Source organism: Xiphias gladius, chromosome 7 (genome assembly GCF_016859285.1).
Source record: "Xiphias gladius isolate SHS-SW01 ecotype Sanya breed wild chromosome 7, ASM1685928v1, whole genome shotgun sequence".
Classification (NCBI taxonomy): Eukaryota; Metazoa; Chordata; class Actinopteri; order Istiophoriformes; family Xiphiidae; genus Xiphias; species Xiphias gladius.
Window position 1 is genome coordinate 22,530,586 of NC_053406.1, and position 14,555 is coordinate 22,545,140.

At 43.7% G+C, this 14,555-nt stretch overlaps 4 protein-coding genes across 4 annotated transcripts; all 4 read left to right on the plus strand.

The window, feature by feature from the left end:
• The first annotated feature begins 1,703 nt into the window (after positions 1-1,703).
• On the plus strand, positions 1,704-2,393 carry LOC120792358 (claudin-17-like). The gene has a single exon (XM_040131495.1). It carries the CDS (start codon positions 1,704-1,706, stop codon positions 2,391-2,393), a length of 690 nt encoding a protein of 229 aa, XP_039987429.1.
• A 2,579-nt stretch (positions 2,394-4,972) lies between these two features.
• Positions 4,973-5,848, plus strand: LOC120792305 (claudin-8-like). The gene has a single exon (XM_040131391.1). It carries the CDS (start codon positions 4,973-4,975, stop codon positions 5,846-5,848), a length of 876 nt encoding a protein of 291 aa, XP_039987325.1.
• A 1,290-nt stretch (positions 5,849-7,138) lies between these two features.
• Positions 7,139-8,158, plus strand: LOC120792030 (claudin-8-like). The gene is made up of 2 exons (XM_040131021.1): positions 7,139-7,155; positions 7,369-8,158. The coding sequence occupies exon 2, from the start codon at positions 7,388-7,390 to the stop codon at positions 8,156-8,158; it is 771 nt and encodes a 256-aa protein (XP_039986955.1). The 5' UTR covers positions 7,139-7,155; positions 7,369-7,387.
• A 1,942-nt stretch (positions 8,159-10,100) lies between these two features.
• Positions 10,101-11,192, plus strand: LOC120792314 (claudin-8-like). Its single transcript, XM_040131416.1, has one exon. The coding sequence runs from the start codon at positions 10,101-10,103 to the stop codon at positions 11,190-11,192; it is 1,092 nt and encodes a 363-aa protein (XP_039987350.1).
• The last annotated feature ends 3,363 nt before the right edge of the window (positions 11,193-14,555 follow it).

Consider the following 14,555-nt stretch of genomic DNA (forward strand, 5'->3'; position numbering starts at 1 on the left):
ACTGATTTTATGAGACTAATTTGAATACCCGGTTGCACTTACAAGGTAAAGGTGAGAGATCACTTTGGACTTCATTGTGCTGTAGATTTGCATCGATAGGGTACAACGCTGAATGGCAGAGGGCTGAGATGGGACAGAGTTGCTCTGCTAACGCCCGTGCTTTGAAGGAGCAGGCTCCTATCTTACCCGAGATAAAATGGCACGAGCTTGATTGACGGGATTCTCTATTTGTCTAAACAGATCATCTCTAAATCTTAAATCTAAAATCTGCTTTTAAATATTTGCAGCAGGTTACATCAATGTTATGTGGCCCAGGAATGTGCAGTCATTTTTACGTACCAGCAGGTGGCAGACATAGTCTGTTGTGGTTGCACATTACTGCCTGTGACAGTAAACCAACTTACACCTTACTGTGTATGGAGTTACTTCCATTTAATCTTAGTTTAATCAAATCATATTATTATTTCAATCAAATCCATCTCAAATCAAAAACGCCCCTGCAATACTAGCACCTTAGAGGTCACATCTCCACAGAAATCACTTCACAGCACAGACTTGGTGTATTCGGGTTCACAGCTATGGGTTTCCCTGCATTAGCATATATGTTTACATTTAAAACAGCTGAGGATGTGATGATAGTATCACTCAGCAAACCTGTTCAACAGGCTTTCCAGTTTCTGTTCCTGTTTCATGACCTGCCCTGCTACATCTCTCTCTCTCTCTCTTTTCTTTTCTGTCTCTCCCACTTCTCAGAAACAGGGTGGTCAACAGGGTGTTACCTTTCCGGTTGCCACCTGAAGTTTGAATAAAGGAGTGGCTCTCGTCAAAGTCCCCCAGTTTTTTAAACAATTCCTGATGTGAAATCAGACCACATACCTCGTCACATTTAAAGAATTTTTAGTCTTAGTTAAAGCAAGTTAAAATTTTCTTTTTCATGACAGCATAATAGGTGTCTATAAGCTATACAATAAGTATATATGAATTTGAAAGTTACAACAGGCAAGTCCCTTGATAGGACAAACCCTCTAGACTAGCTGGCTAATGACTGTTTTTTATTCATCTCTTTCTAATTAGTGTAGCCCAGGTGGGATTTTTTTTTTTTTTTAACTTAAATTAGGAACACTATGTTGATTCTCCGTCCATGATGAAGAAAGCTAATGAACGCCACACTTAACCATATAGATGTTTACAGATCTATCACAAACTCCCTAGCGAAAAAACAGCACATTTCGAGTTATTGTGCCACCTGTGTGTGGGCTTGCATTGAAAACAATGTGTGTGTTGACCATACAGCTGAATTACTTTCCAACTCACATGAATCCGATCAGTCTAGGGGTAGACTGGGTGCAGTATAGAGATTAAGAAGATCATGTAAATTTGAAAGTCACCGAACACTGAACTTGCGTGATTTTCACATTGCAACAGAGTCATAATCTTGTCATCACTGCTGACAAGCAATGATGATAAATGTCTAATGCTTGTTTTTCTATTGTTTGGTTACTGAGAAGCCAAACAAATGCGGAGCAGTTTTTTTTTGACTGAAACACTGTTAGGAATCAAAGTTAGGTCAACACAAACCAGTATGATGACATTGCAGTCATGGTGAGATTCTCACGGATCACAGATACAGCTATGTAAAACTGATCAGTTAGACAGTTCATTAGACGACAGAGACGAGACGAGATTGCACGTCCCTCATTGCCATGAGAGCAAAGCTGGAGGTCCTAGCCCTGGTCCTGGGCTTCATCGGCCTGTTTGGGACAGTAGCTACCACTGCCATGCCCATGTGGAGGGTCTCCGCCTTCATCGGGGCCAATCTGATCGTGATGGAGGAACTCTGGGAGGGCTTGTGGATGAACTGCTGGAGTCAGGCCGACATCAAGTTGCAGTGCAAGGTGTATGACTCAATGCTAATTCTCCCACCAGAGCTGCAAGCAGCCAGGGGGCTCATGTGTGTCTCCATAGTTCTGGTCGTCATCTCCTTGTGCGTCACAGGATGTGGGACCCAAAGGAGCAACTGTTGTGGTGACAACATAAAGAGCAAAAACATTACCCTGGTTTTTGGTGGGAGTTTGTATCTGCTGTCCTGTTTGACCACACTCATCCCTGTCAGCTGGGTGGGCCACACCGTCATCAGAAAATTCTATAACCCGCTGGTGATGGATGCTGAGAAACGGGAGCTGGGGCCCGCCCTCTTCATCGGCTGGGCCACTTGTGGTATTTTGCTGATCACCGGGATCATCATTCTGTTCAGTTACAGCAAACGCAGATCACAGGAGGCAGAGCCCTACGCTGATGCGTATCTTATGGCGTTGGGGGATGCCCGGAAAGAGGGTAGCGTCTACCTGGAGAGGACGCCATCCAGCTTTCACAAGCATCAAGAATATGTGTAAATAACAGTACTGTAATGAACGCAATGTGAAAAGTCCATTTTTACATGCCTCTAAAGGATGCTGTCTGAGGAAGGTCACAACATTAGTCAAGAATGTGCAAACTCTGTATAAATGTATTTGTTTTCACAGTGTATGCACGCATTTTAAATCACGGTGACGTATAAAATAATGAATGAATTGCTTCACAGTTGCAAGAAAACATTTTAGTTTTATTTGTTGAACATATAAAACTATTATTACCTGGAAATGCTTATCTGCTGCTAATATAATATAATAATATTTAAATTTTTCTCAACTGTCAATTTGAAATTTTAACTGATCAGTTGCTCTTGATTCTTTTGATTTAGTTATGTCTAATGGCCAAATAGTCAACCTATAACAGATACAGTTAGGTACATAAGTATGTGGACAGTGGCATAATTTTTCATAATTTTGCCTCTGTACACCACCACAGGATTGGGAGTGAAGCCATCAAGAGGCTCAACATTATTTGGACAATTGACTGACAACCATTTTCATGGCTAGGTGTGGCCTGTTCCCTTATTATTTTACAGACAAGTTAAGCAGATGAAAGGTCTGGAGTCGGTTCCATGTGTTGAATTTGCATTTGGTAGCTGTTCATGTGAACTGTCAATGTGCAGTCCAAAGAGGTGTTGATGTAAATGAAGACTGCCATCATTACGCTGAAAAAACAAAACAAACCTATCAGACAGATGGCAGAAACGTTAGAAGTGGCCAAATCAACAACTTCGTACACTCTTAAAGAGAAGGAATGCACTGGCGAGCTCAACAACACCAAAAGGCCTGAACACCAGGGAAGACAAGTAAAGTGGATGGTCACAGGATTCTTTCAAGACCACTCTCGAGGAGTCTACAATCAAGAGACACCTTCATGAATATAAATACAGAGGGCTTACCATAAGGTGCAAACCACTGGTAACACTCAAGAACAGAAAGGCCAGATTAGACTTTGCCAGGAAAACATCTAAAAAAGCCTGCCCAGTTCTGGGACAAAATTATTTGGACAGATGAAACCAAAATTAACTTGTACCAGAATGATGGGAAGAGAAGCGTAGGAGGAAGGAAAGGAACGGCTCATGATCCGAAGCCACCACATCATCTGTCAAACATGGTGGAGGCAGTGTGATGGCATGGGCATGTATGACTGCCAATGGAACTGGCAAAGCATCTCAAGGGAGGAAACTCAGCTTTAGGTAATGTCCATGGGTTCCAGACTTCAGGCAGTCATTCACTCCAAAGGATTTTCATCCAATTATTAAAAATAATCCTTATATTTATAATTATGTTGGTTTGTCCAATTACTGTAGAGCCACTGAAAACGGTGGCACAATGTAAAAAAGTGACTGTAATTCCTAAACGGTTAATTTGACATTCTTGTTAAACCCCTTGAATTAAACCTGAGGTCTACACTTGAATCACATCTTGATGGCTTTGTTTCAAATCCACTGTGGTGGTGTACAGAGGCAAAAGTACGAAAAACTGTGTCACTGTCCAAATACTTATGGACCTAACTGTAGTTCAATAAAAGTTTAACTCTACATTTGGTTGTTCGATTGCATTTTTTCTAGTGCGTATATTTCTGTCACGCTTGCCACAAAAACTTGAAATACAAACTTTTAGCCAACCACAACTAACACTCCAGATACCCCATCAGTAATACCCATCAGTTATTTTTCTTATTTTTCTACAGCTGAGCAGTAAAAACTCAGGCAGTCCATGCACAGATTATCTACGAAGAAACAGTTCTTATGTTTAAGAGGGTAGGAGGACTCCAGTGTGGCAGTGCAAGGTGAGAACTGCTGGCAAATGGACAACGCTGTGTTACAACGAAACCGATCCTGATTACGTTTCTGTGCTCAACACCTTTTCATCAGTATCTCCTCAGTTTACATCTAAAGGAGGAGATCGTTTGACATCTGTGATCATTTTATCAGGTTTCATTCCGAGAGAGACAACAGATTCGTAACCTACACACATTAGCGCTGCCACCACCTACGTAAATTTATCTACACAAAAGTAAAGACACTGTAATTTTCTTACATCACATAATACTGTGTATCCAAATCTAACTGTTTTAATTATATACAAATAACTTTCAGAGAAAAAAAGAGGCCACACATTTAATTGGTTATTTTTTTATCTCTAAGTTTCAATAAGTAACAGCAATGAGATTTTAAGTATTTTTTATGCTTGCTGTCTAAATTATATTCTATAGTTTACAAAGAAAATGTGCTGTGTAGTGCTGAAAATGTATTAAAATGTTAAAAGTGTGGAAGACAGGAAATATACTTTGATCAACTGTGACTTTATACAGTGATTTACTTTGTTTTTGACTTATCGCAAGACCAAGTGGTTGGTTGTTTCTCGTTCCATTTGTATTTGCATTCAAAACAAGCAACACTCCTTGATGCTTCCCCATTTATCTGATGGATGTAAAGCCGCTCAACAAGTAAGGTTGCATTGCATTGTTAACATTTTTTGTGGGCGTATAAGTTCCTTGACTTGTTCTTCGCCTCAGATTCACTTGTTAAGCTGCGAGAGAGCAGCCAACAGCCACAATGGCCTCTTACACTGCTTACAGTGGCTACAGCAAGCCACCTCAATCCTACCCAGGCTCTTACTATGATGAGAAACAGGCCACTGCCTATACAGATTATCAAGACTCTGTATATGAGGAAAAAAAGAGACTTGAGAAGAAGGACCGCCGGGATGCCATTTGTTGTGAGGTAGTGGCCCTCATCATCGGTTTCATTGGACTAATCGGAGTGGCAGCCGTGACAGGCCTGCCGATGTGGAAGGTGACGGCCTTCATCGAGGAGAACATCATTGTCATGGAGACCCGCTGGGAGGGATTATGGATGAACTGCTACAGACAAGCCAACATCAGGATGCAGTGTAAGGTGTACGATTCCCTGTTGTTTCTGCCCCCGGACCTCCAAGCTGCTAGGGGTTTGATGTGTAGCTCCGTGGCCCTGACATGTTTCGCCCTCATCGTCGCAGCAGTGGGGATGAAGTGTACCAAAGTGGTGGACCATCGGGCTCGTACCAAGCATGTTGTTCTTGTGGCTGGAGGCTGTCTGTTCCTCATGGGCTGTATCACTACCCTAATCCCTGTGTCCTGGACCGGCCATGTCATCATCAGGGATTTCTACAACCCTCTGCTGATTGATGCCCAGCGCAGGGAGCTTGGGGAGGCTCTTTATATCGGCTGGGTGACCTCAGCTTTGCTTTTCACTGCCGGCGTGATCCTGCTGTGCCGTCACGCTCCCCGCACCCAGGATCCAGATGAGAGGATTGTGTACAACCCCGGGGGAAATATCTACCAACCTGCATACACATATCAGCCGTACACATACCAGCCAGCGTACACATACCAGCCTCCCTACTCTGCACCCCCACCGGGTTCTGTAGCGTATACACCAAGTCAGTACTAGTGGGGGAAATCAAGAACAGAGACAATTTTGTACTTTTTCTTTGACAATAAAAAAATATGACCCGAGGCTGTCCCTGGAAATGGCCAAATCTTTCATTAATTTCTCAAAGAGGGCCAAGTGTATTGCAGAGATTGAAATTCACTGCGGAACTAACTGTGTTTTCATCATCATGAACTGCGCTGAATTATTGCATGCTTTGTGTGTTTCCATATGCTTAATTTACACTAAACTGTATCAGTCATTCAGGCGCAGTATTTTTAATTTGTAGTGATAAAATAGTTATGTTATATCACTGTCTTTTTTCAGCCTCTGCTGACATGCTCTTTGAGAACAAATTATGCACTAGGCCTTTTTCAGATAATATACCTCCACGTGATTTATGTTCACCATGTAGTTTTTGTTGTAAATGTACATACTTTTTCAAAATGCTGACCTAAATATAATGTCAATTGTGGTTTTTCCAATAAAGGAATAACGTTGAGAAAAAAAAGCAGAATTTTGTTAATTTTTTCTGGGGCCTAACTGAGAGGGGCTAAACCGTTCAAGAAGTTCAGGTAGACTACGGCTTACATGATAGCAAGTGTTTCACTTCCGGCCAGAAGCGCTTGAGTTCGCCTGGGATTCAAAAGTTCCCCCTGTTTCAATCACTTGTGTGTAAATGGAAAGTTGCTATGTTGTCTGCACTGTTTTCAGTAGAGATGTGCCTGAACCGGTTAAACCAGACTGTTAGAAAAGGCCCAGCCCACAATGCAAACCTGCCAAGAGACTTCACTTCAACCAAGCCAGAGCTGCGACTGCAAACTTTTTCCCTGTCGCAGGCAGATCCAAAGGACCCAGACAAGAAATCCATTACTGACAGTGACACATGGGTACACAAATATTACCCCTATCCCATGTCACACACACAGCAACAGACGTTGTATAAGACTTCTCAATGCTCTTTTTGCTAATATTTTGTCTCCACAGTCCAATTACAGTTACAATTTTATACGGGACTCCACACTGGTCAGTGTTTTTGAGTTCAAATAGGACAAGGACTTGGTTAACCTCCAAAGCTGATTGATGTCCATAATATCTGTAGTTATGAGTGATAATTCATTAACATAAAGTCTTTTTGATATGCACATAGCTAGTAACAAAGTGGTGACCTTTAAAAAGTTCTCCTTTGTTAATTAAACAACATCTTTTTTTTTTTTTTAAGGCTCCTTGTAAAGTGAGATCTGAGAATGTAAACTGAGACTTGTGAATAAACAAAGTGGCAGCTTACAGGAGCTCCTGGAGGAGGTGTACAAAGAGAAAAAAAAAAAGGCCAGGGGGGATTCTGTTTCATAGCAACAGGTTGCAATTCCCACCCCTTCCATTCTGGTGTCCTGTCCGCAGGGAGGAGACAGGACAGGTGAACAGCAACATGCTCCTCCTCCTCCACTGGGATGCAAAGCCACTCCATAGGGGTAATCTACTGCATCTAACTATAGTCACACCGTATCTGACCATTATTGTACATATGAGCTTGGAGGGATTAAAAAAAAACCCAACAGGATGGCCAACTCAGCATTGGAGATAGTGGCTCTTTTATTGACCCTGATTGGGCTGATTGGGGCAGCAGCCAGCACTGGGATGCCGATGTGGCGAGTCACAGCTTTCATTGGGGAAAACATCATTGTGTTTGAGACTCGCTACGAGGGTCTGTGGATGAATTGCTTTCGGCAGGCCGACATCAGGATGCAGTGTAAGGTGTACGACTCTCTCTTGGCCCTATCCCCTGACCTACAGGCGGCACGGGGCCTCATGTGCTCCGCTGTGGCGCTGGGTGGCCTCGGTCTGCTGATCAGTTTGGTGGGGATGCAGTGCACGTCATGCATTGAAAACGATGATCGGGCAAAGCGACTGGTCCTCATCATTGCAGGAAGCATGATCATAATGGCTTGTATCTGCGTCCTTATCCCTGTCTCGTGGACGGGTCATGTCATCATCAGGGACTTCTACAACCCTTTGCTGATCGACGCCCAGCGCAGGGAGCTTGGAGAGGCTCTGTACATCGGCTGGGTGGCCTCCGCGTTCTTGTTCGCTGGAGGATGCATGTTCACTTGCTGCAACCTGCAGTCCGAAGGCAAAGGTTCAGAGAGGTACGTGTACTCCAGGGCCTCCGACTACATGGCGTATCCTCCACAGCCTCTGCAGCCTCAGCAGCTGCTGCTACTTCCCCAGCCGCAGCCCCAACCACAACCAGTGCTGTCAAGACACCCATCAACTATCTACACCTACCACTCCAGACACCCCTCTGTACGCAGTGGGGTGGCTTATCTCTGAACACTTAAACTGAGTCAGGTAATGATGATCAGTTATGTTCACTATATGCAAGGAAATTTCTTTTAAATATGGGTCTGCTTGCCAGTGCAATCTATGACACATTTCAGCCGTCAAAGTTGTGTTTCAAGTTAAAAAAGAAAAACATGTTACTGAATACATTTACTGTGAACGCAAATGGATCTGATTCATGGATGTGCATTTTAAATCAACCCTTTTTATACATTATTTGAGTAGTAGATAATGTCTTGTTAAAGAGCCCTAGTGACTTGATATCAGCCTATAAAATAATTATAAACTTGCCTGTGTAAGCCACTGATTTCCATTACTATTACGGGTGTTGTATCACCAAATTTTATACTGATGGCCTTTGGTTTTTGTACATTAGGCTAACAATTTTGGATTTGTATGTTGTATATAACACTGCATGCGACGTTTAATCACAGAGTAACGTGGCACAAGTGTATTCGTGTTTACTGTTAAAATGCCAATTTGTGGTTGGCACACATCACTGGGCTGTGCAGTTACAAAGGTGGTTAATACTTCAGATATTTCGACCCAATTTCCTTCAAACTTCAACGTAAATTGTGCCTGAGCTGAGAGCTCGAATTTCAGATGAGAATCACACACCTGTGTTTTTTTTCTGTCACATATAACCTCTAACGGACACCAAACATACACACAGTCCGCGTGTTTTCCGTCTCAGTTTTAACTAGTTTTAGCCAGTATTAGACACATGATACACAAAGGAAATCCACAGCAGGTGTGTTACAGGTATGACATTTAGGACAGAAAATGGTTGACGGATTGTGTGAGAATTAGATTGTGTGTATGTCCGTTTGATGGAAAACAGTTGTAAGTCTCTGTTTGAAGTTTGGTATAATGCCCTGGAGCCCTTGTGAACTGATGGTACTAAGTAAATATGAGATACAGGTTTAAGACTGCTTGTTAAAAAGGTGTGGACTCAGAGGCCACTTAGCCAGGGAGCTTGGTGTTTACGATGAAGCCAGGCAGAGATGACCTGACAGCGTGATGACGTGATCAGAATTTGCAAGTCACTTCGAATGGAGATAGAGATAGACTTAGGCCAAAATTTTGTGTAGTTCACTTCCTGGTTGACACCAGCTCCATATGCTTGAGCGGAGAGAGAACGTGTCTATCTCCGTTCAGTCGAGTACATTGTTTCTTGAACTACCGGGTCACCTCATTTCACTTCGAGCGAGTTCAAAAGCAAAATTCAGTTTAAATTATAATTGTGGAATGGCAATGTTGTCCTTAATGTTGCTTAAGGTTACACTAAAACGAAGCTGTTTGTCTATGGTATGCCTACTCAGCAGCCCTAGAGTTATACAAATATGGAATATATGCTCACTTGTTATATGAAATGTGAACTTGTGATTTATAAAAATGTATATCTGGTCCTCGACAATCAATAATTGTATTTGGACTGCGTGACGAGCTCCGTCTCTGTTTCATTAACTTGAAGATCATCCCTGCTCCCCTGTGGACAACAGAAGTACTGGAGGAGCTCATGTGCTACGCTGTATATATTTGTTTGTCTCTGAATTTTTAATCACATATAATATGGAGAATAAAAACAAAAAAGAATTTTTTTTGAAGTTGTGATCTGTTTCTGGTATTGTCTTGTTAGTGTCAAATGCTGGAAAAGCTGATGGCACAGATACAGCACAATTGCCAGAGGAACCATAAACACAAAATAAGCAGATAACCTCTTTGCCCCTATTGCTCTGGGCCAACCGGGCGACCGCAAATGATCTTTCCCATAACAGACCACCTCTAACAGCACACAAACCGCATCAGATGAGAAGATCCGAACTGCCTTGAACACGTCTCCGACTCTGATTCTGAGATGTTATGCTAAGGCCTCGGAATTTGATTTCCTAATTCTGGACTTGGATACAGCTGAATCCTCGCACACCGCACAATGCTTCAAGGTGTTTCAGAGGTAGCCGCGGTGTGTGTCGGCCTGGTCGGGCTGATCGGGGCGGCGGCTGCTACAGGGATGCCCATGTGGAAGGTGACAGCTTTCATTGGAGAGAACATTATTGTGATGGAAACCCGCTGGGAGGGCTTGTGGATGAACTGCTACCGACAGGCCAACATTAGGATGCAGTGTAAGGTGTATGACTCACTGCTGTTCCTGCCCCCGGAGTTACAGGCAGCCAGGGGTCTGATGTGCTGCTCTGTGGCCCTGTCGGGGCTGGGGCTCCTCGTGGCTCTGGCAGGGATGAGGTGTACCTCCTGCGTTCAGGGTAATGATTGGGCCAAGACCATTATCCTGTTGGCTGCAGGTGTTATGCAGCTCATGGCATGCATCTGTGTCTTAATCCCTGTGTCGTGGACAGGTCACGTCATCATTAGAGATTTTTACAATCCTCTGCTGATTGATGCCCAGAGAAGGGAGCTAGGAGAGGCTCTCTACATCGGTTGGGTGACCGGCGCCTTCCTTTTCGCCTCAGCGATGTTGTTTGTCTGCCGCCATTTGCCCTCAGACAAAGGCTCGTTCGAAGTGTACCACCCGGCCAACTTGCCCGGTTACAGGCCAGCACCCAACAAGCCAACTCTGATGAGGTATAATCCCATCTCCAGTGTTTCAAGCCTCCGATCCATTGCATACCCGCCTTCTCTGCCGAACGGTGGCTCCGTTGGACCACGACTTGCAATGCCACTGGAAAATATCCCTCAAGTAATGACAAATGATGGAGCCCTGATCAAGCCTCCCGCCGTCTATTACCCAGGTCCGCCTGAAAATGTGTCACTGTTATATCAAGGTAGCATGGCTCACCATTCCTCCCTGCGGAGTTCTAACCATGTTGGAAGCATGTATACTCCGGGGACCTCCTTGTACACAGGCCAACACACCACGCCACATTCCTTGATTTATACCGCTAATCCCACTGCCTCCTACCAGTCCAGTTTCCATCCGGTGCCACAAACTCCCGTTTTCATAGGATACACGGCATCAAGGATTCAACCAGAGTCTCACAGTGGGAGCAGTCCTGGTATATACATATAAAACTAAATCATGAGTGGGTGTTTGCAGCCAATTGAACTTCAGGGACACGACGCACTGTGCTTTTATACTTCAGCGTACATTAGTTGCAAAGTGAAGGTAAATAATTTCTGCTCATATTAGGATTATCCCGATGCCCTGACTAAATAGCGTGTTCAACCTTTATCTACTATGAATACCCTTATGATTTTGTATTGTGCAAAAGAAATATGGGCTATGTGATCGTGTTGAACATAACTGCTTTTGCTTTTAGTGTAAATAAAGCTGACGTGCTGTTTCCCTGAAGCCCTGGCATGGGCTTATTTTCCCAAAACAGAGAGATTTATGAGAAATCCTCTGTTTGGAACATCATAGCCCAGTGTTTTGTCTCTTTGTAACCATCTGTTCATTACAATTTAAAATTTACACGTTTCGGTGTTTTTTTTTTTGTTTTTTTAATGCCGTCTACTACCCAGATGTCCTTTCAGCCACTCAAACTGGAGCCATGAAAATGAAAACAGAATGCTTAGCAGTGCTGAAATATATAATCAAATCGCTCATTTACGGTTGTCTTTAATAGTTTGTATTAGCAATGATCATTAAAAAGGAAATTTTGAGTCACAAATGCTTTGCAATTGGCAAGTGCAGTTTGTCGGATGCAACAGTTCACTCAGCAGTTTTGGCTTTATGCGGATATTTTACGTTTCCCTGGGGGGGGGGCAGCAGTTTTCTAAAGATATGCAGTTTAGGCAGACTGAGAGGCTGCGATGGACTGGCAACCTCTTAAGAATGTCCCCCTGCTTATTGCCAGTTGTTTTCTGGTAGGACGGGCTTTTCTGTAACACAGCACAGGAATATATCAGCGTGGTGTTGCTGATGTGACACTGGCACTAAACTCAAAATCTATTTCTGCTCAACTATATAATAATGGAAAATAGTGAGACTGCCTGGAAGGGGCTTCGCAGAGACACGGGTGAGACCTTGTTGAGCCAGTGTATTGAACTAGGTTTGAATATACGCATCTCCTCTTGTATCAGCAAAAGCAAATGCTCCATGCGTCGAATTTCCTGGCCCCGCCATGGCGGCCCGGGGGCCAAGCCGAGGCACCGTCCCCGTCCCACCGCTAGATGACACCAGAGAACGCGACGAGTGCCCTGAGCCCCGATCACACGGCGCACTCGCCGCAGGGGTCGGGGTCGGGGGGGGGAAATAACGCCTTCCGTCCGCTGCATTTCAGTAGCTGGAGCCTCCTATTAAAAGAGGTAATACACTGAAAACACAAGAACCCGGTTTAGAACCCCTGTAGCATCCATCTGGACTTTCAACAGCATCTTAGGGGATAAAAAAAAAATCACAGTTTGACCAAAACTGATGTCAAAACAAGAATGACACATTCTGTAGGCCACTTGATTTAGAGTTTACTCAGCTGAATAATTTGGTTTTGCAGTGTGTGTTCCTGCAGATCATCGTCACGCCTTTTGCTCTTTCATCTCCGGTAGACTTCTGTTACAAATATTTTCACTCCCAGAAAAAAAAAACCCCGGTCGAGGACACTCTTGCCGCCAACTGATAAAAAAAAAACAAAAAAACAAAAAAAAAAACCATTCGCCAACCACCGGTGTCTGATTGGGCCAATTTTATGGCGAATGAAGCCGTGGCGAGATTCCACTGATCTAAAAAAGATGCACCGGGACCCCCCCCCCCGACTTCTCCCTCTGGTTGGAGAGAAGTGGTTCGGAGCGGCCTCATCCGCTACTCCAGTTCATTTGGGGCATCGCCAGTGACGGAGCGGAACTTGGCAACTTTCATCCCAAAGCACCCCGCCTCAAGGAAACACGCAAAGTGGGTTAAGGTAGCGCACGACAACAATTTATTCGACTACGAGCCCGTGTCAGACAAATAGTTTGAGGTGGTTAATCTTCGAGGGGAGCGTCGCCGACCAGTTTGAAGATTAGATTCGCGTTTCCATCAGGACTGGAGCAAAGATTTAATCATTCCTCGGTGTACCCAGGCAAAGACGTTGTCGAGGTCGAATGTTGCCAGATTTGAAGTTAATCTTCAGGACGTATCCATGTTTGCGGATCAGGGGCTTGGCCGTGGCCTCGATTTGAGCGCCGGCACGGGAGGGATGCTCGGCCGCGTCAAGTCGGCCGCCGACAGGGAGGGTGGGACCGGAAAGCAGGGTGAGCTTGATTTCGTAATAAAAGCGTTCGAAGAATTGGCAAATGCAGATGCAGGGGGGGAAAAAAATAAAATAAAATAAAATAAAATAAAAATAAAATAACTTACAAGGTTCTGGGATTGTGGAATTAGAATCATGAGACACACATGTTGAGTTGAATATGGTAATTAGCTGTATGTAGGAAAAAGTATAGATAATACAAGATGAGACGAAGAAAAAATACATCAGTATATCCTGTCACAGCACTGGAAGGAAAGGTTCATTAAGGGTCAGATTTTCCCTATAACAAGTAAGAAATATATAAAAATATTTAGTGGGAAATTATCTATAAATACAAAAATACACATGCAAGTACAAATACTACTTGGTATTTTGTTTAGTTTGTTTAAAATATGCATTTAATATCTGAAATACATGACACATATTCCTCATTAAACATGTAAACATGCAGATTTTTTTTTGTCCCCCCTGTCGTTGCCGATCGAGCTTTTATTTTGAAGGTCGTAACCGGAAATGCTCTTCTCTACCCTCGCCCGCTTGACAGCAGGAGCACAGCGCACGGTCCTCCTCCTCGGTCGCAGCCTACAATTCAAGTGTGCACCGGGAAAAAAAAAAAAAAGAGGGGGGGGAAAAAAACAACATGATAAAAAGGGATGTCTGGAGAGTGACTATGGGAAGCGAAACCTTACAGGCACACGGAGGATTTTAGAATGGGACAACTGGACTTCTTTTGACCAGTGGCAACAGCAAGTGGAGTGTGTGTTTTTGGTGGTGTGTGTGTGTTTTTTTTCTTCTTTTTTCTTTTTATTCTTTCTTTCTTTCTTTCTTTTTTTTTTAATCTCCTCTCATCACAATGTGTGAGGGATGGATGTGGGTCGGATGCCAGTGTATTTCGGTTACGGATACGAGGACTGGCAAGTTATCAGCATGAACTACCGGGGGCAGAGAAACTGACATCGATGTTCAATTCGACTCCGGAGGGAGGACCATGGCGAAAAGGAAGGGACTGTTATCCCCACTGCTGTACTTGGTGGCAGAGTTTTGGCTCACTTCGCAGCAAGTCCTGAGAATTGGTAAGTGGTGGGATTGTCAGATCCGCCTGTGTTAGTTCTGTGCCTATTCCCTGTTAATCTGCAGACTGCCTCTGTGCAGTCGTCGCCTGTTTTAATAAACCCTGTGGTTACAAGACCCAGGTTGACACTCAC